A 22493-nucleotide genomic window follows, 5' to 3' on the forward strand; every position below is an offset into this window, starting at 1 on the left:
GTGAGGGAAAGTAACACACATGACCAACTGTGGAAGAATACCATGTAGTAAACAGTGGGTTGTGCATGATTCTTTGGTGTAGGTGCGACAGCGTACAAGCAATTCCTTCTTCTCTTTGCACAACATGCGCTGCAAGTCACCACCGGATTCCTGCCCCTTTAGCTATGAAAAGCTGGTGCACAGCACGCAGGGCCTGTAATCACACAACTGAGCAGTTGGAAACCAAACAAAGGAACCGCCAAAGCCTCTTGTCTCCGACGAAAAGGTCATCGCCTCCTGTTGGCGCAGACACAATGGAGCTGGCAAAGCTGCCGCGACCAGAAGAACCAGCCAGGCGTCAAACGAGTTCAGAAACATTGATTTATTTTTTTACAAAAATAATTTCAGAAAACGCGAAAGTAACAAAAAATCCGAATGTACAAACGACTGTACAAAACATTATGACAATGGTCACGTTTAGCATTTTTATTAGTTTACTGCTTTCACTGAAAGCAAGCCCTCTAGACACACCATGCCTATAAATATCCACTCACTTGCATTTTGTCAGTAATTAAGGCTCCTGTTCCTTTGCCAACATAACATTTTTGCCTAGTACAACTTGTCAGCAGCTGGAAAACTAAGAATCTGAATGCAAAAAAAGAAACATACAAACTATCTTTCTCGTTCAAGTTTGCAGAGGTTGATCATTTCAAAATTATTGGCAACGACAAAAGCATTTTTCAGAAATTGATTAATAAATTAAACTTGGCTGGGAAATTTTAAATATGATTCAGTTATGCCACATTCATAAGCCATAACCAAAGGGTATCAGTGACGCGAATGTACATGTTTATAAATAAAAAAGAATGTTGCTGCAGGTCACAGGAAGTACACACTTTGGTAGTCCATGTTTACATTTGATTTTTGTTGTTCAAATTAGATGGTTTGTTCTTGCTCATGAATGAGCCACATCACTAAATAATTTTGCCTGCAAGCATGCCTGATCTTTTCACACAAAACAAAAGCCACTCGCGCCTACAGCGTTGCGCCCGACATAAAAACAACACAGTGTATCCTTTGTTTCTTCCAACAAAATGTCATATTTCACCATTGTGGCGTTATTGCACATTCCTCCTGGTAGTTTAAGTCTTTGTTAACCGTGTAGTTAGCACTCGAGAGGGTAGAGAGTGATTCATAGTGCAATTATCTCTCCTTCCGCAGCTGTACACAGCACTTTGTATCTGTTTTGCTAACAGATGTGGGCGGGTACAGCCTGTGCATCCAGAGAACCGTCAGCCAGTCACTTTCACATATGTCATCTTTGCAGGATCCTTCATCAGGTGACTGGAGCCCATCTTGAAGAAGACAAGATGCCGACCTGGAAATATCCAAGCAGAGACGTTAATAAAGGCAACACAAAGCATCTTCACTACATGAGATCATCATAAGACCAGAAATACCCTTCTTGGATACTTCTGACAGCACTATCATGGAAGTGTGGAGACGGGGAAACAAACCCCTTGGTGTCAACACTTGTATGGTGGCAGGAACCATCCATGTAACAATGTGCTTACTTCATGACAAGGCTCTTCTTAATAATCATCAGACGACTTTGTTCATCTTTATGGGGCTCTCATCCTACCATTTTAACCGAACCAGTGAAAATTAATTTACCTTAGTAGAGCGCTGTAATGTATAAACCACAACCCCCGGTGATCTGCCTTGCTTGCTTGTGGTCTCCCCACAGCTTTATTTAGATGTTGGGAACCACTAAGCCAAGGCGTTTATGTCAATGTGGCTCAGATGAATTTCTAGTGGACAGGAAGATAAAAGAAAGTCCTTGTAGTATTATGCACCGCAAGATGGAGCTTTCAACATCATATAGATGGAACTAAATGCCAGTCTGGCCCACAGGCCCGAAAATATCATGATCATGTTTTGCCACTTGACTCATCCTCTTTGCTTTTTGTGCGCTGCTGAGTAAGAAGATTTCAGTTCAGTTTGCAGTTGGTTACTGACTGAAATCCACATTTTCTGGGAAATAGAAGAGTAATTCTTAAAGGATAGGATTTTGTTTTATTATGTTCTGTGTTATCACAGTTTTAACTGAGTAGTTTATGTGGCCTCATAAAATGTACATCTAGGTTATTAGAATTCATTAGATATAGAGGGCCAAATGTATCAACTTTTTGCATCATCGCTTGCACCATGCAGGATGGCGCACGGCGATGCATAACCAAGATTCAGATTTACCTATCCATGCAAGGCCACCCTGCGTAGCTTGGTAAATTTGGTGTAATTCAAAGCAGCGACTTACACTGCATGGTAAAGCATTAAATGGGGTGAGTGCAGGTGTTCCCGCACATCCACTCATGTATTCTGACGCACTCCCAAATGTACCAACATTGGTAGACCTGGGAATGTGTCAGATTTGTATGCCTTCTCACCAGACTTGCAAAGACAAGAAATATCATTATTTCTTCTTGTTGTTTCCTCTTTCTAAGGGTACTGCATTCTGCAGGACACTTAGAAAGAGTAAATACCTCTGAGATTTGTTTTGCACAGGAAGAGCAAAATAAACCTGCTTACAATGCAGGCACCCTTGCACCATGGTGCAAGGGTGCATGCGTTTGCGAAAGGCACCACATTGTGCGTCCTCATGCGTCATATGATGTTAAATATGGCGCAATCCTGCCCTCATCCTTTCAGACAGCAAGGTGTCTTGCTGTGGTGAGTTGCATGAAACTTTGCTAAATTGGCCCCCTAGTTACTAAGCAAAGACTATGGTGAGAAAAGACATGGACTTCACAAAAGATTTGCACTCAGATCAGGTAGGCACTGCTCTCCAACTCAGTTAAAGATAACATCATTTGCTGTTCAAAACTTTACAAACATTGAAAATTAAAAAATATGGGTTACTTTTTGTTAAAAAAAAAAGTCAATGAAAAAAACTCACTAAACGTAGGTTCTGCATGTGAAACAATAACGAATCATACTTTTAATTGGACAGTTCTACCTTTTTTTTGCACACGTTTTCTGTGGTATAAGTTTTAGTGGGAAAACTATCCCCACAAAATATTCATTTTGCAAGAAATTGTACTTGCAAACAAAGTTCACAAAGTCCGCAAAATTCAGAATTGAGCTATGTAAAACTCTACTTCAGCTCTTATTGCTAGCAGTGGTGTCTTCTCCTGACCAAGGTGCGAGTCACATGTCAACTTCCAGGACAGATTCACAAAGTCTTTCTTGGGAGTAGTGGTTCCTTGCTCCAAGTGTGGGTGTGACTCGCGTAAGTATCTTCAGAAGGAAGCAATGCTCACTCATACCAAAAGCGCAGTGAATCACAAACGTTTCCCTTTACTCCCAGATCGTCGCACCTCAGTATAGAGTAAGAGCCGACCGCTCGCAGAAAATGCTCTGCAAATTGATCCCACTAAGCTTTTTTAATTTTGGAGACAGTTAATTTTGCCATACCTACTTCTCCCTTTGCTTTCCTAACTGCATGTATTGCTAACACCATGGTTCACATGCCTCAGATATCAAAGTCTAGCCTTTGTATTAATAGGTGTGACTAGTGGAAATACTAATATGTGTCATCTGTTGCACTGAAACAGATTCAACACTATTCCAAACAAATACATAAAAGAGAGCACTCAAAGGAAGAGAGTGCAGTGCAAGAATATCAGCATTAAGGCATTCTAGATTGGAATTACTTTTTCTACCATTTAGAGCTAGAACTGTAGTATGTAGTCCACATCAAATAATGAAATAATAATCTATGGTGATTGGTGACTTCATTGTATGCACGCCCTCCTTGAGCCAGATTCAAAATTGCATTTCCATGTGTAACTTTAACCCAATATTCAAATAAATCCATTTACTATTGCAAAATGCCAAAACCAATTAACAAACTAATGATTGACAAGTTTATACTCAAATGGGATATGTGAATATGGAAAATTCACAATATTACAAATTTAGAGCCGCAATGAGGTTGGTGGTTGTTAATGTGGGGTCCTATCTAGGAAAGTAGATGAGCACCCACAAACCGATAGGTTGTTGGTTAGGGGGTTCTCCATAAGGGAAACATTTTTCTGTGGAAGACACCAGAAAAATGTATGTGTGCAAATGTGGGTTTCTTTCACCTGGTAAATGTTCTACATCTGTATACTAAAGCAGGTGAGTAACATAGGAAAACTGAACCTTCACTGCTTTCCAAGGGCACCATGTGGAATGCCGTTTAAGTAATACATTTGCACCAAGATTAATCCTGCAAGGGAAATGTTTAAGCTTTTGCCCTAATTTTTTTAGATCTGGGCTGCTCATGTTCAGTGACTAGTGAAGAATGCAACAATGTCCTTTCAATTACCATGAAGCTTTAAATGTTTGGCCCCCGTGTAACTGTAAGGCCTACTGTAAGGTTTGAATAGACTAAAATAGCTAACAGCAGATGGCATAAAGTGAAGTAAATAGGACCTTTGAAGAGCTTGTTTAAAAAACCTTTGGTGCTCCATAATTAAAGACAATTCCAGCTTTGCAATATGGCAGTGTTAGTTACGCGACTCTGGGGCACTTCCTTTGGGATTTCAATTACTCCATCAATCCATCCACACGTCAGGGTTAATTTGAGACAATCTTTCAGTACGGTGTCATATGCTGGTGTTTGCTGGTGTCTAGATACTACTGCCTGATCCTAGCTGTTGAAGTGATCTCCTACATACTTCTGCTAACAGCTGGGTGGGATCTATGCATAATCACAACAGCAAATACAGTGAAGGACACCAGGAAATCACTGAACATATACCATCGCTCCTGTAGCTGTTAACCCCCCTCCCCTACACACACCATAAAAACCTAACTACTGAAAGATGTGTTCTTCAACATAGGCACTATTCCAGCTCCAGAATGTGCAGTCTATGTGTCTGTCATCTTAGCAATTTATAAGATATGGGAGCATTTAGCAGGCCCTGGAAACGGCAGAACAATATTGCAGAACACATTGATGTGCTTATGCAGCCAATTGGCTGATAGTTATTTAGTGTCCAATAAACAAAATATGGTGCAGTGCTCATGAGATTTAGGAGAAAAAAGATACTGAACTTTTGACAGATTTGTAAAGGTTTTGTGTTTTTGGAGGAACATATTATTCACAAAGTTAACCTAAAGTCACGTCCATCTCAACATTTATATTTGGCTTCTTTATAAAATTACGTGCTTGTCATATTGACTTCTTAGTACCAGCATTTTTTTAGGGACATGCACATTTGCGAAGTTTTTCTCTTGTGAATACAACGAAATAATATCCATATTTTACAGTTTTCTGCATGTGGGCTTTTACTTTAAAACAGCCCCCCCCTTAAGCGGTTTCATCAGCACAAGGAAAACAGTTGCACCACTAACAGCGCAGAAAACAGTACATTCACTTTCAACATCAACTAGCTCAGAAGGGAAAACTGCCACTATCTGGTGAACGCTTTACAGAAGGGTTAAATTTGGAGTTGTCAGCAAGTAGTTGGGTAGAAGGAAAAGAAATCTTCCCATGGTGTCAAAGTGTCCAAATTAACCACACCAAAGACAAAGTGTATTGTCGTGTCTTATATTTCTCCCTGTTCACACTAGGTGGTTTTTAACATTTTGTTGCATAGAGTTTTAATGAATTTATATATTGATTTATGTCTTTTTATTGAAAATAAATATGTATATTTTTACAATAATTAGGTTTTTCTTGTGTTGAGAACTTCCCAAACAATAAGTTGAAAATGTGTATTTGAGTGAGAGGTTTTGACTGATTGAGGTGACTACTCGAATTTGAGAACACTTAACTCCCCAAAAGGAAAAAAATCTTTTTTACTTGACAGTATACTGGAGCTCTATTTCCCTTTGGTTTAAAACTATCTGGTGAAAACAATGCAAGTGTGCAGATACAGGAACATATGGAAAGCCAGTGAACTACAGATAGGACTTCTAGCTGTCCTGAATGTAAAAGGACCTTCAGTTAATATATTGTGGATCCAGTGACTACATCTAAATACCATGAGAATTAATACATTGTTCTCTTCACGCCCTTCTTTAGACTGGTGTAGTGTTTTAACTGATTAACATATATTGAACAACAAACATTGTCCACAGATAGGAAGCATGCTAGGAACTCTTTTGCATAAAACAGAACAATGGTGGAAGTAGACACACCTGAAAAAGTATGCGTTTCTGGAATTCTAATTATTCGCAGAGAAAGGAGCAGTAAATTAAGAAATTGAAAAGGTAATAATGGAAGGAATTACACAGTTGTATCATCATCTAGCACACTTATGGTGGGTCCAATGCACAAAGCGTTTTCCATGAGTAGTTTTTCCCCGCTATTGCATAACGTATGAACTACTCTTGAATTTTCACGTCTGATTTACACATTTATCCCTCTTAATGGCTTGAAACAAGCCTGTCATAAATACGATCTGAATTCATGCAATCTTGGAACCCTTCCACCAATGATAACATTGTAGAGGAATGTTAACGGTCAGACTTTGACCATTTGGATCTGTGGTGACATAAAGTGAAGTTCCACGGTGCAGTTAATGGAGAGAATGTTGGTATGCTAAACATGCTCTCCACTATCGCATGAATATGTAACGTAATTTGATTTCCTTGTGATGTTGACAGAGCCCGTCAAAATCCAATAAACATTATGTATGGAATGATTATCACAGGCTGAATTAATGAGAATGTTCAGAATTTAGGCATTAACTACTGTTGACTGCTTTAACTATGTGTACAGTGAGAGTATGAAGCATGGAGTCAGGAATAGTGGCCATGTGTTTTTGTCTCCGTTATATGAGATTGGGGAAGTGTTGCTATAGATCTTATTACCATGGGCTCCTACAACTCTTATTTATTTTTCCCCTTATTAAGACCATACTCACCTTTAGGCTCAGGTTCATGGCTAAATGACAGACAATTGCTTCTAATATTCTGAGCACTGGGCAATAATGCTTAGCTTTGTGCTTCAATTAAAATGCAGGTATATAAATAAATATTAGCCACTCCTTTGTTGTTATCCAGGTTATATAATAACCCAAAGATAAATTACAAAGTGCAATAAAACCAAGTGACAGTTTTTTCCCATTGTTGGACTATTTATAAATATGACAAATTATCTGAATTTACATAGACAGGAAACTGCAAACGTCAACAATACCTGCCTAATGAACGAGCCATCCCCTCAATGAAACTAAAAAGAGCACAAGACCTAATAAAAAATACCATTAATTAAAATCAAAAAGAAGCAGCAGGTCCTATTCTGATACCAGGGAAAGCAGCGTATACAGGGATGTAATAAAAGCCTCTGCAGCCGCTTCAGCGCATGGGGATGGAGGGGGGGGGGGGGGGGGACTCCCAACTCTTTGAAGGGCCCCTTCTGCCCCAAGGCCAAAGAATATCTGTGAGATATGGGAGAGACAGGGGTCCATCTTCACATTCTGCAGCCTCATCATTTTAAGTTATGCCAGTGCCTATATAAATAACAAAATGAAGTACAATCTTAGATCCTTTCAACAGGCCCACTTTCCTTTCACCAGCCTTGCTCCTGCTTAGCAATTTAGATATTAGATCAAATTTTCTTTCTATGTGCTATTTGGTAATGTCCTCTCTTACTTTGATCTCAAAGCCTTATTCAGAAAAAAAACCTCTCTTTTACTCCAGTACACATCTGAGCTGCCTTAAGCAGCTGCTTGCAGTACCCGTTGCTCATTAATTTGAAAGAAGGCATTCAGTAATGTTTCACTGCGGTAAGGGGCACAGCGCTGTTCTATTCAAGCACTCCTCGCGCGCCTTCGCTGCCAGGGTAATTACCTGTCCATGTCGTCTGATTGGTCCACACAAAGGCGCTGCACTGGGAGTGATTCTCACAGACCTCGATGGCTTCTGCAACATCAAACACCGACAGAAGACAACCTTTGTGGTGGTAAGAAGGCCAACATTTGTAATCCTCATCAGAAATAGAGGCTTCCGGCATCCGTCTGTACTCTGGAATGGAGGACAGTGACATCTTAGCATCAAAGGGGATCATTGTCAGTTTAAAGCAGAGTTAAAGCATGGAATCCTGAACATCAATATATATGGTGAATGGTGGTGGAATACAGCAGATAGTATTCTGCCTATTTTATTCTACGTATTACATCTCTCTTGGAGGTTTTATATATCTGCAACAGGAAAGAACCTTATATCTTTGTGATCGAGGGTGCCTGTATTTTTTTTTACAATCCCACATGTCCACCACCTAAAGTTTCAACAAAATAGGGTTTGGAAGGTGCCAAAGCTGGGGTTCTGAACAATTCGTGGAACATTATTATTAATAGTATGCTTATCATTGTTGTTATTACTATTATTAAATAATATGAATACGAATAAAGCTAATAATTATACTGATATTAATATTCATCTGATTCGTGAGATCTTTCCATTCTACTTTATTCGTCTTATGCTTCCTCGAGCACAGAGCCGTTCTGTGCAGCCTGTTGCCTCCATTAATGCTGTTTCTCTTCCTCCCTGCCATGCTGGAATGTGGCATTAAATCAACAGCATCTAATGACCCGCCGAGATGCCCGGCTGTGTACAACGTGAGCAGCCCAGTCAGCGCGAGACGTGATGAGATCAAGTGTTCCAGGCTCGCGCCCTGCTCCGAAGAGCACGCCACGCTGTCCCCGCGCCAACCGAGCATGGATGAAAAAACAACGTTCTAATGAGGCAAAGCCCGCTTCCCTCTGGTCAGATGAACACGCCGGGGGTTGGGGAGGGGACGGTTGCGTGCGAGGGCCCCTGGGAGCCGAACACACGAGGCGCCTCAGTCAGCTTCCCCCCTAGAAACTTTTCAGGATAAAAACTGGCTGCCTCTCAGACTCTCTCTCCGTCTCTCCCACTCTCATTCTCACGCTTTTTCTCTACCGGATTGTTTAGCTTTTTTACTTTGTATTTACTTGTTTTTCTCTCTATTATTTTCTCATGCTCTGACTCTTTTTCACACTTGCTTTCTTTTGCACCCAGGTGGTCTCTACTCCTCTATTTCTCTTTCAATACCCAGCCTCTCTCTTCCTCTGCCATTATATGCCTCTCTTAACCTGTCACTTAATCTCCATCTCACAAGGCCTTACTTTGTCTCTTGTTACATAATGCCTATCTCCTTGTCTCTTTCTTTAGCCGGCTGCCACGTGTGCTTTCATGTTCTCTTTGCATCTCTCTATCTCTTTATCTATTTACCTCTCTCTGTCTCTATTACCAGCTCTGTCTTGAAATTCCATGCCACTTCTCGTGATAAAATGTGTCTCTTTTCACCAACCTTGTTGTTCTTTCACCCCCTGTCTTCCAGTCCTTTTAAATAATCTAACTTTCTGGCTCCGTATGTTTTCTTTTTCCATCTGTAGCCCTCTAGCTTGCTTTCTCTATCTGTCTCTCAATCTCACGGTCTCTTATCAGCCTCTTTTCCTTTCACTCTCTTACTCTGGTTCTCCTTTTCGCGTGTGTTCCCTCTCTCACTTTCTTTTTCTGTACCTATCTTTTTCTTTTACTCTCAGTATCACATGGCCTCTGTCCGTCTCTCTTGGTCTCTCTTCTTATCTGTCTCTTTACCTTTGTCACCAGCATTCTCTTAAACGTTCTTGCACTCTTTCTGGTCTCTTAGTCTTTCTTGGCATATGTAAGTTTCTCACTCTCTGGTGCTCTTTATCCTCCCCTTCTCTCTCCCTGTTACTGTCACTTTCTGCGTTCATTTGTTACTCTCTTTCTCTTCCACTGGCCTTTTGCGTGCAAACTCGGAAAGGTGGAAGGACGAATCTGCCTTTAAACAGAACAGATTCCAACTTGTGACCTTCGGATCACTGCAGTTGTCAGTAGCGAGCGGTAAGTCACAAATCCATCCAGACAGAAATGAAGACCGACACGAGAATGTGCTCGTGTGTATACTAGAGGGAATAAGGGATAACAGAGTTAGAATAGATATTAATGTTAATAAATGCAATCAGTGCCCCGTAAAGAGTAAATCTCTTTAACTAGACAGATCTCTATAGCAAGAGGTTACAATATAAGAAAGAGGGATCAGGAGTAACTTGAGAAAAAATATTTCACAAGGAAAGCAGTGGATTTGGGAAGACGCCTCGTGAAAACTGCTAATACATTTGAGAATGCCCAGTTGGAAAGAGGCGTCCCCTCTTCATAAAATGTGCCCTCTTCTTCTCGATTTGTCCCTGGTTGAAATTATATCAGACTTGGTTGGTTGCAGAGGTAGCGCACACAACCGCACTCTCCATTTCAAATGTGATGAAGATCTATGCATTTTATTCTTAAAATGCAAGTAATTCGACTTTAGAAACCCTGTCTGCTACAATTTTCTTGTTGCCAAAATTGTTGAAAGATTTCATGCCATTCTTGATATGCCGGGACAAGTTTTCAACAATCGCCCAACATATACTACACAGATATAATTAAACATGTTCATGTCTCATTAAAACTGGGACAGCTCACTTGACATATATTTCCTTAGTCATTTTTATTTCTAACTTTAGCTAGCCATACTTGTGTTTTGGAGTAACATCATTTTTTATTATTTTTCGGCGGGGATATCTTTAATGTATGTTATGCATTCAAATAAGGGGAGAGCATTTCGTTGAAGAAACTCCACTGAGGCCTGACTACGAGGTGTGGGGTACATATTGATCTGTGTGCAAACAGGAGTTTGGGTTTGAACTGTGAGTAATTAGGTAAATACTGAACCCCTACAAGAAAGCTCTCCTGGCAGCAGGTATAATTACAATGTCACATGGCCATCCTCCCTTTCCAGAGGAAAACACAAAATAAGAAGACTTTACTGCATCTTCGGGTACCCCAACTTTATAACCAGGGTCTAAGAGTGGAGGGGCTACTGACCCCGGGTACCACAACTGCTCAAATATGAGTGCAAAATCACAGGTGATGTGCAGAGTCGTAGCTGAATCCACATCCATGTTTGAAGCATTTGTTCATAGGCAAACTACTCATCTGCAAAACTGTGGATGAAGATTGTCTCAGCAGCACATGCCTCTCAGTCTGATTCCAATTGTTTCCATTATGCTTGTGGCCTGTCATTGTTTCTCCTGTTTTTAGGTCGAGCATAGAGCCAGCGCGCATGTGCTGCTCTGCATGACTTATTGTAGAGGAGTAGGGAATAGAAGTCCCACTCACTCTCCGCACATATTTGCATTGGCTTATGTCACTGTCTGTTCTAAACACTGGCTTCTGATTCGTCAATAGGCTTGTTAGTCCCTCCTTAGTACCGCCTCCTCTTCATTTGTCACCTCCGATGGCGACTGGCCCCTTTATTCGGTTGTTACATGGAACGTCTTATTTAGACTGTGAGCACTATTTTCTTTAACTCCATGGCTGCTATGCGTTTTCCCCATCTGTGCTGCAAATTGTTGTTTTACATTGTTTCATGACGAGCTGGGCTCGTCATGAGTGTACGAGGAGGCTACACCATGACGAGCCCAGCTCGTCATGAGTGTGGAAGGGGTTAATGAGTTTCTCCTACTGCAGGCACGACATGCTTAAATGCCTTCGTTACTCCCCCCCTCCCTCGTGTTGTCGTGCCTTCTCCCCCAGCCCGCCCTCCCTCCCGTTGTCCGTGCCTTCTCCCCCCTCCCGTTGTCCGTGACTTCTCAGACCCGTCCGCCTTCCTGTTGTCAGTGCCTTCTCGTCCCCTTCCGCCTTCCCGTTGTTGTTGCTGTAACCCCCCCTCCCGCCCCCCCCCAGTTGTCTGTGATTCCTACCATATGCAATGTAATAGGTCTCGCATAATTGCGAGACCTATTGCATTGCAAATGCTTGTTCTTCCTCACTTACACACTCTCCCTCTCTCACCCGCACATTCCCATCTCTTACCCACACACTCGTGCTCTGTCTTTTGCTCTCAGGCCTTCCTCTTTCCCACTTGTTCTTGCTGCTCTTACTCTTGGTCTGTCTCTGGGACCCTTTATCACTTCATAGTTTATGCTTCTTTAGCTTTCTTTCTTTGTTTGGAGCTCCTTTCCCCACCTGCTATTAACAGCTTGCATACTTGACTCTTGTCCTGTACTGCTTACACACTCATTTTCTCTCCATTGATCTTTCAGTTTCACCTCGTCACTTTTACTTCCTCACAGACTCGTTTCCATTTTTGCTGTTTTTTTTTTTAATTTCAAAAGATTTTATTAGAAAGCTCTTTATTTCTCTTCCTCACTTTTTTCTTTCTCCATCGCCCTTTCTTTCTCTCCCAATCTCTCTCTCGATACTCGGTGACTGCACGACGTTCATGCTTTTTCTGGCTATATTAAGCCGTCTGGTCTTATGAACATGTTTTTCGGTGTAACCTCTTGTACACACAACTGAACTTTAAATAGCTGAATACTTCAAACGCTTCCGTGGAACACGGTGCTTAGTAATGCCATCAATGTCAGCCTGCTTAAAAATAAATAGTGTGTGGCATTTGAAAGCTGGCAGCAGTGAAGAACAACTTAAAAGGTCATTGCTCGACTTCTGAACTAATGTTGTTCAAAACCTTCAAAAACTTGCCTTTCACTTTAAAGGCAGCAAAATATTTGGGGTCCAATCAAGAACGTTTAATTAAGCTGCAAACATCATTATATGATCGAAAATTACTCCACAAAATGGCACCTAGATAGAGAAAATGCAATTCTTGTGGCCTGCCTGTAGTCAGTACTGAGAAAAATTAAGCATTATTAAAACTCGCACCAGGGGTGGGTAGTTGGGGTGACCAGATTTTTCTTATGAAACACTGGGACGGGCACATACATAGAAATAGGACTAAATGTCCAATTAGGCCTTAGGGCTGCTTATATACAAATATCTATAACAATATATATATATATATATATATATATATATATATATATATATATATATGTGTGTGTGTGTTCTTTAAAAAAAAATATTTTCACATTACCACTCGTTCTGCGAAGAGCTCTAGGGTCCTGCTGCTTGGGGCCGGTCCGTGCCCTATGGCATCTGCAGCCCTGCTTCACACCTCATTAAATCCTGCCATGCTGCTTAAATGAGGCGAAGCAGCACAGCAGGAGAGATTAAAGAAGTGAGCTTCTTTCCCCTTTCTAAGAGGGCCGGTTGACATGTGAGCCTGCACAACAATGTGATTAACATGCAGGTTCACCTGATCAGCCCTTAAAAACAGGGACATTTCTTTAAATGACCCAGGCACTACCCAAAAACTGGGACATTTCTTCAATTTGGAGAAACGTGTCGGGACACCGGAACAATTCTCCAAAAACCGGGACAGTCCAGGGAACTCCGGGACGTCTGGTCACCCTAGTGGGTAGTGGATGGAACAACGCAAGGCTGTCCTTAAGAGTTTGTGAATGCCCACAAAATTCTCTGTTTGTGGACATTCATAAACTCCGCTCCAACCATTTCCCCTGGCAATGGTTGGAGATTTCTTTCAGCAAAGATCTGGTGAAACTACCCTGGATCACTGACAGAATGTCTGAAACAAAAATATCGTTTGGACAAAATATTGTGTCAAAAAATAATATATAGGACCAAAATACTGGGAAGGTAAGTACATAGAGGTAAGTATAGATTTACCATTCTTAACTCCACATCTGCGTACCTTCAAAATATAGATATCGTCAAGGTACATATATGTGGAGTTATATATAGTAAAACTTGGCTTACATATAAAAACTGACCTTCACAATATTTTTGTCCTCGATATTCTTGACAAAATATTTTATCCCACAATATTGTGTTTTGGATATTCTGTCTACACAGAACTACCCTTCCAGGGTGGGACTTGAAAGAGAATAGCCCCAAACTTAGTTGTGCTCTAGGGTTAGGGATTTCTCTATCTCCAAGAAGGTAAAGAAGCACGTGAACAATTGCAAGGTGGGTTGCCTTTCCCAAGTGTTGCCTTGTACTGTATGTTCAATTCCCCACACTGGAAATAGCAACGTCCAAAGATTCCCCAAGACCCTGCCAATAAAACCCCAGGAAATCTGCGACTGGTGTAGTTTACAAATAATCTTGCTGGCTAGTTTTGTGAATTTCAAAATGTAGCACATATGCACCAGTTTTTATGAGTGATTATAGGAGTGCTGATTTTCTTAACTTTTTGTGATATGGGCAATTGTGCTTCATTTCACAGTTAAGCGACCCACCATTCTGCAGCATACATGAAAAGTCAGCTGCTGCGAAGATGTGCAATGCATTATGCGACAGTGTGGGTTGCCTTTGGCCTGGTGAGAATTGTAAGAAAGAACTATGGCCAGTTTCTACAGGCCTTAAGATCTACTTCTGAAAAACCTGCCAGTGTAATACACTGGAGCACTATAGCAGCTATCTTTTATATCACAATTCAAACATGTGCTCCAGTCCGAGCTGGAAACAATAATATACAACGCAAGCAAAAATACACAGGCAAACCATCACATTCAGAGTTCAAATAAATAATTTAAACTGTACCTCCTGACATTCCAAAACCCTAGAGACTACACACACTCAAAATAAATATCCAAAGAATATCACCTGTTAGCCCCTGTCCTATGCTTACCTTTTTTCTTGTTTAGAGTATTTTAACTGTTTTTAACTTTTCATTGATGTTACTCAATAGATATTTTAGTGCTAAGTCCTCCAGCTGTGTGGAAATTTTCCCACATGCTCATGCGTTTCATGTTTTCTGCACAATTATAGATTTGTAGGGTTGTGAACTTAACAGGGCTAAACACCTTCTACTGACCACCACATAAGTAAGATTTGATAGTAGGGAAATTATATGATTTGTTGCCTTTGTTGACTTAAAATCAGCTTTTGACTGAGTGCCCCAGCTTGGCCTATGGAAAGTTCTTGCTGACCTGAAATACCACCACATATTTTATCGCTAGTAGTTAGTCTAAATGAGGACAACTATGACCACATCAGGTGTGGGGATCAGGGCCAGTTGACTGATCCGAGTACCAGTTCGTAAAGGCGTAGACCAGAGCTGCGTATTGGCACCCACACTGTTTTTGCTATTTATTAATGAGATTGTACATTTTAACAAGCCAGCCTCAAAACGTAAGCAGACTTCGGGCGCATTACTAGAGGAATATTTTACTTCATACACCAAACCCATTGGGCTCTGACAGTTAAAGGCCAGAACGGGGCTTTTCAAATTCTGAAGAATTAACTAGAGTTGAAAATAAGTTCCTCGGATATCTTGCCTCTATCCTTTCTAGTATACCACTGTATCAACTTGAGTTGGGTGTAAGAGGGTTGGCGGGCTAAAATTGGCTGCGTTCATTAGCATAATGGAGACACTTATAAGCCACACCCGAACTTGTCCACTATGCTGAAGGCCTCAATGATGTTATGAAAGCTGGTCGCTTTAGCAAGGTCTCCTGGCTCTCCAGTATTAAGGAGGCATTTTACTCTATTGGGTTGCTCAAGTTATGGGACCATCCGGATACTTCTAAGTACCCGTCCAATGACTCTCGGAAACAGCACTACTGGCCAAATTTAACAGCCAATGAATCCTGAAAAGCCTCTTGCTCTAAGCTCACTAATGACATTATCAACTTCAAGCCCATTTTCGGGTTTGAGCCCTTCTGGGATCAAGTGTCTGTCACTTTGAACAGGAAGTTATATTTTCAGTTTTGAGTAGGCACCCTACCACTGAAAGCGTTCACTTCCAACTGGATGAGCAGGAGAGCTGCTGGGTGTCCGGCTTGTAACTCCCCAAAGGAGAATGTTCCACACTTTTCATTGTCTGTCCAGCTTACACGAAGTACCTGGTTAGCTCCTATGTGTAGGCTGCTAGGTGTGAGCAGTCACTGTGTTGCCCTCCATATTCATAGGGCAGATAATGAACCAGTTTATGCCATTTTTGTTGCCAACTTCTTGGGCACCATGTGCACACTTAGAAGGAAGGCTCTCCTCTCCCTGCAGTCACTTGATGTTGTTTGTACCACCTAACAGGCACCATATTTTTTGCTGTATCACTTATGTGCACTCTCTCCTTGTAAAATCAATGTATGGGTATCTTTTTAGACTGTAGACAATTTTAATTCTTGGCTTGCAGCAATGTTTTTATGAACTGTGCCTTTGGTCTTTTCCATAGTGAATTTTGTATTTATTTATTTAATGCTTTTATCTGTTTGTACTTTTATGGCCCAGGTGGCCGAAATAAAGTTATTTGAACTGAATTGAACCGATTCAGGGTATGTAAGAAAATTAGTTAATATGCAGAAGAAAAATGCTAATTTGCTATAAACGACAACACAATTAACATTGCTATAAAACGGCTATTGATACTTTACTTTGTAAAATGAATGCATATGTAGTCTCATCTACTACTTTTACCCTTCATTAACCTAAGTATATGAGCGAAACGTGTCAGTCTATGCATAACGTGAAGAAATATCAGGAATAAAACATATATGAATGCCTAAAGTTTTTTGCAGTATGTTTTAGACATGCATTCTTATGTTCATTAAAACGTTACCTTCCATAACAAGTTTAAAAAAAAGTAAAACGAGCACAGGCCCATTCTGTTGAACATAATAAATGTAAATGAGCAAGAATCATGCTTTGGTTAGGGGTCTGTAATACTCAGCAGGAGACTGTGGCAAGCCCAATATATTAATGCATCTATAAACAATCAACAACAGAGAAGCGCTGATCATATTATAGATTGATTGCCCTCTTCAAAATATTGTAGGGTTTTTCTGAAAACTGGCTAACTTTCTGCATATTACTTTCAACGAAAATAAGATTAGTTGATTTTTTAGATCCTAAATGCTACTTTCATTTTTGTTATATTCCTCTGTCAACTTTAACACGGGCCCACTGTGGTTTATGGGTTGTATAAACCAAAATAAACTGTTTATCACTCTGAACTGAAATTACCAACTTCTTTTTGTGTGGCCCTAAATATCCTGTACACAAAAACACATTTGCAGAAACAAACGGTCTTGTAAAATGACAACAATCAAAAAAATCAAAAGCAATTCAGCCAAGTTCATGCGATGTACAAATGTAGAACAGATATGACGGAGCGTGTCCTCTGAATAACCCGGTGTCTGAAAAGCAGACGAAGAGAGCCGCGGTGCTGCAGTGTTAGAGCCCGCCCAACTCTGATTCTAATCAGTCCTAATGACCAGTTATTTCAGTCCCAGCCGCCAGATTGCATGTTTTACTACCAGTGGCAGCTAGCTCCCTCTTGGAAGGCTGCCCGGGCTTCTTTTCCAGTTATCACCTGCCATTGCGTCACGGTTCAGTGATCCAGACTCGTCGATGCTGTGCAAATGTAATCACATTACCCCCTTCCTGTCTTCACTCCAAAGGTTACAATGAGGAAAGGACGCTGCCTTCAAACCGCCATTCCACGGCATAGCTGTTGGCGCACAATAATAGCCAGGATATCTCTGCTTGTTGTCTTTTCTCAGGACTTCACGATTCACGGGATAGCAAACTTTTTGCTTTATTTTAAATCGAAAACGCCATGCAGCAGTTATATAAAAACACACCAAAATGGACAAACATAAATAAAAAAGTTTGACACAAAAATGCTAAAATTGCTACAAGTGCAATAAAATACCTACACGCCGTGTTAGCGCCGTATCAAGGCGTGGCCAGGACAGGTGAGAGCAGTAGGGCGGTGGGAAGTATACAGATGACGAGATAGGGAAAATTAAATTAAAAAAACATTTAAACCACTTACCTTGTGCTCACCGCATCAACAATGCGGCGAACACATGGCATGGTAAGCCGTTTTATTCATTTTTTTATATCATTTTCACTATCCCGTCGTCTGTCGACTTACACCCCCCCCCCACACCCCCCGTGCACCTGCCCCATCGCTCTTACCCTTACGGGCTGCGCCTGGCTGCATTTTTAAAGGGTGAGATTGCAGTAAAGAGATCTGCTACTCAAGTTCAATAGACTCCACAGTCCTATTGAAAAGGAAAAAGTAACCCCAATTTCCAATAGGCCCAATAGTGTGCTTCTCTCTACAGAAGATATGTTATAAAGGCTTCACGTCAACAGAGAGGCACATGGGTATTTGTGAGTAGACTTTCACACATAGAGCTAGACAAGTAGTTCAATTTGTGTCTCCCATTCCTGCTTGGCCCCACAGTAGATAGAAGAAGAATGCAACAAAATAAGGTGGCAATCACACCATCAGTTTTTGGGGGGTCTTTACTGGACGAGACTCTCGGTTAAGAATTTGCTTAGAGTATATTATGGTGGACTGATATCACAAGACTTTACCCACAGAGGTACAAGACCAGGGCCGGACTCGCCGAAGCAGGCACTGTGCGTTTCCCCATTGGGCCAACACGGTGGGGGCCGGATTTGGACCCCTGGGGGCGGTTTTTGTTACCGGGGGTGGTTTTGAAGCATAGCTGCAATATGAGCCCCCTGTAACAAAAGCAGCTGCAGTGTTTTCCACGCGCAAGCCACCCCCGGTGGGCGTCCGACTCAATTGCCAGGGCCGGTTAGCGTTCCCAGTCTAGCCCTGGACAAACCTTCATGGTATGGAAACATGATTGTATAAAGGCTATGAAGGATCTTGTTGGAAATAAATGTTTCTCAGCATTTTCTGATCTTAACACAGAGTTTTGAAAAGAGTTGGATATTTAATTGACTAAACACTTGTCGGGCAGATGATTTGCCCTGGATAGCATGCCCCAGGAAGCATTTGTGTACATAAAAACAAAGTGACCATCTAGTTCTGTATTTCTAGAGAAGTGTATCGGTCAGTTCTACACTTAAGGAGTGACCCATGCACAATAACAAGTGAACTCCTGTTGGGATTAGTAAATCTATACGTTCCTAGTATACTTGTCTTAACAAGACAGTGGTAGTCGTTATTGTGAATGAGATATTTTTGAATGTCAATGTTTTGGCCTTGATATAGTGACATACAACGTTTATGAATGACCGAAAAAGGCAAGTGGAGACAATTGCCTGATTGTTACTGGGCACTTAGTACTGACCTGGTGAAATGACAGTGTGGAGGTCAGTTAACCTGGCTCCAACTACACAGCTTGATGTAGTCTGGCACATCCTCAGTGGCGTGTATTGCTACTTTAAATTAACCAGAAAAACAAATGCTTGGAAGAAATGTATTGGACGTTTCTCCAGAAAGGCAAATGTACACCAAAAAATGATGTTCACAAAGTGTAGGCATATGAATAGTTCAAGCTCTAATTCTCAGCTTCCAGAAGAGGCAATGTAACAATGTGTACCTTTCACATACCATTTAGTGGGGGGTGTATTGTTTCCTTAAGAAAACCAGCTATCTCAGACAAAAGCGAATTTGGTGTACACCGGATGATGTGCCTTAGTTTAAAGGGTATAATAACACTGTAAGCGATATTCCCATCAGAGGTATAGCCCAGCCTCTCAGTGTTGAAAACTGCTTCTGAACAGCTACCTTATGCTCGGAGGATTACATTTTTTAATGATACCCTTTATTCTCTCAGTCAAAGCCCTGGTTGCTTTGATTCTCAGCTAATTACATCCTTGTCTCCTCATAGACCCACTCCTTAGGAATGGTAATGGGTTTTCATCAATTATTTTATGATAATGTGCATGAAAAAACTTGTTTTTGATTAACTGGATATGTTATAAAAGGATTTTGTTACTAACCTTTGAAATAATCTGCCTGTTCAGACCTTGTAATAATTCAGTCTTATAAATGTCAAAGAGGGTTAAAGTGTTTATACTCCAGTCTGAACATTTTTTTTAAAGGGGAACTTCATCCTACAAAGAAGATATTGAAATTCGAAAGTCTCCACACATTAAACAAGAAAGGCTTTGAATTCTGATCTATAATTTTTCTCACACTTAAGTCTCAGACATTTTTAAATATATTATTTTTCTTCTCCTTTGGCCTTTGATCTGGTGCAGCCACATAACTCTTGTGTATCTCAGTGCAATGTCTCTGCGTAGGTACCTGGGACTTCACAACCATTCCGCACTGACTAGTTTATCCCCTGTGGCCTGCCACTGAGCACAGGCTCTGAAGAAGAGATATGACCGTGGCTTAGATTTACAATCAGCCCCCACAGGAAGACCTGAATTGTGATTAAATTGGTAATTCTAATTGAAGCAAAAAACTTAGAAAGGCAATTATGTTTATTAATAAGGTTATAGTCTATTAAAACACATATACTTCTCTAAAGGTAAAGTTCTCTGTAATATATGATAGAAGATAAGGGGCTGTGGGATTTGAATGAAAACAAGAGTGATGTATCCTTCCCCAAAACATTGTGATGCGAACTTATTTGGACCAAAATAATTATGAAACTTTCAATACCAAAATCCTTAAACTGCCTTCTACTTAATGTCACAGACACCAGTGTGCGAGGAATCAACAAAAAATCCAGAAGCATAGGTACCAAACCGGGTGGCGCTACAATGCTATACCAGAGGCTGAATGTGTGTTAAATAAATAACTATACCATAGTACCACAAACACTAGTCTAGTCCCTGAAGACCTGGCCATTCAGCTAATGAACTAAACCCTGCTAGCGCCTGGATACCCTCACGGGTGACAAGTAGCGCTCTATAAATTTACTGACTGACTGATTGCCGAAGAAGTGCAATGCACCACTGAAAACCACCCCCCCTCCCCCCCCCCCTTGGCGCCGAAAACGGCTAGGGCGCTCGACCTTGGACCTGGGGATCTGAAAAAGCCCAAAGCTTGAAGAGCGCGCCCTTAGGGGCCGGCCCCCCGGCTCCTCGCCACACCCAGGATAGCTTAGGCGGCCTGGTTATCCCTATGGGCGACCGGCCGGGAAGTACTTCCGGTTCAAGGGGTGACGCACGTCCGGTGTAGGAGAGGGCAGAGACTCGGGCCTATTTAGGCACTGGGAGAGGTGGTCCCGGTCTCTTTCCTCGCCTGCACAGGGCGGACGGACCCTGGACTGCGTCCCTCAAGCTGTAAACTCCCACCCATCCGTCCCTTAGATCAGTAGTTCGGGGGGGGGGCGTTTTTGCGGTAAAGATGCCTTAGAACATTTACATGGACTTACAGAGTGAACGGGAGTCCTCCTTGCGTAGTCCCGAGGCCAGTACTGAGGGGAGTAAGCTCTCCGCAGGGAGAATGAGGCCACCGGCTGGGGAGGAAAGGGCGCCAGTTTACAAGCCTCCTGGGATCCTGAGCAGCCTGGTGGTCGAGGGGTGGGCCCCGGATATGGCGGACAAGGACTAGAGGGCAGGGGCCCATCACTCAAGGGCACAGGTGGGTTGCACCTTGCGTGTGGTGATCAGATTTGGAGATGCGAGCCAGAGGGCCCCTTAGTGCTGGGGGAAAAGTAACTAGTAGAATTGAGAAAAACTTTGAATGTCAATATTAAAAATGTGTTATTCATTTTTATCAATTTGAATATGTATTGTTTAGTCATGTTTATGAATACTGAAATTAAACATGGCCGTTTTACACCGACTCTCTCTCTGATGTATGAATTTGATTGTGGGTTGTGTCATCTGACTTGGCGGGCGTCGAGCATGCAGGGGGGTCCGGGCCATATGGGTTCGAGTCTCGGTAACAACGCCAAAACCTCCTGTGATTCTGGTCAAATCACTTATTCTCCCCGTGCCTGAAAAGAATGTATGTCCTCATGTAACGTAACTGGTGCTATGTAAAGCTCTCTGATACCCGATTCGGTTCGGGTCTAGTTCGCGCTATATAAAACTCGGAAGAAAAAATAAAAAATAAAAAATAATTGGAAATAAGAAGCAACAGATCTATGGTCAGTGCCCTTCCATGATATTGCAGGAATAAGTAAGACTTAAACATGGGAATACCAGTTTCTGGATTTACACAAATATGCGGCATAAAAGTCAGCCAGTAGAGTGGTTATAGCAACACAAGAACCCAGCATATACAGTAACAAGCATTGGCAAAATAAACAGGTCTGGCTTCTATGTGCCAATGCATGTAATGCTGTATACATATATTGTATGCATTATCGCCTGCCGTGTCAGCTTTATCAGCGCCTGGAAAAAGTAGCAAAATGGATTTCTTTCTACACAGAATGCACATGGGAGATAAAGAATTGAATGGGACATATAGCGTGAGGATTAAGTGTACCTTCACATGTAATATAGTCCCTCGTGCATCCCAAAGGAAGCCCTTGCTAATAGGTGGAATGATACACCAAATAGGGAATAGTATGAAGTGAGACAGTATAACTTCTCTGGTTGGAGACAGACCCCACTCCATCTATATTTTAAAGAATTTGTAACAATATATTTGGCAGACAGCTGTGCTATCAAGTCAAGCCCATAAAGGACATGTATAAATGAACTATTGGGGTGGAAGGAAGATGAAAGTGTATCTTTTACTAAAAAGCAAAAAGGTAGACAAGATGTAGACCATTGGGTAAAGCGATTTGCTAATTGCATATATATTTTTTTATTAAATGATACTTTGTTTTATATAGTGCATTATTCCACACATCTGGCGTTTTTAAGCATTGCAAGTAATGGGAATAGCC

General features: G+C 41.4%; 1 protein-coding gene across 1 annotated transcript in view; it reads right to left on the minus strand.

Annotated features, from left to right (window-relative positions):
* Positions 1-342: 342 nt before the first annotated feature.
* The window catches only part of PKDCC (protein kinase domain containing, cytoplasmic), a 100645-nt gene continuing 78494 nt past the window's right edge, over positions 343-22493 (minus strand). The window contains exons 6-7 of the mRNA XM_086927814.1: positions 7825-7998; positions 343-1357 (exon numbers count right to left, since the gene is read on the minus strand). Of these exons, the coding sequence (XP_086783940.1) occupies positions 1272-1357; positions 7825-7998 (260 nt within the window). The 3' untranslated portion in view covers positions 343-1271. The remainder of the gene's footprint in view (positions 1358-7824; positions 7999-22493) is intronic.

The sequence above is a fragment of the Lissotriton vulgaris genome, chromosome 6 (assembly GCF_964263255.1).
Source record: "Lissotriton vulgaris chromosome 6, aLisVul1.2, whole genome shotgun sequence".
Taxonomy (NCBI): Eukaryota; Metazoa; Chordata; class Amphibia; order Caudata; family Salamandridae; genus Lissotriton; species Lissotriton vulgaris.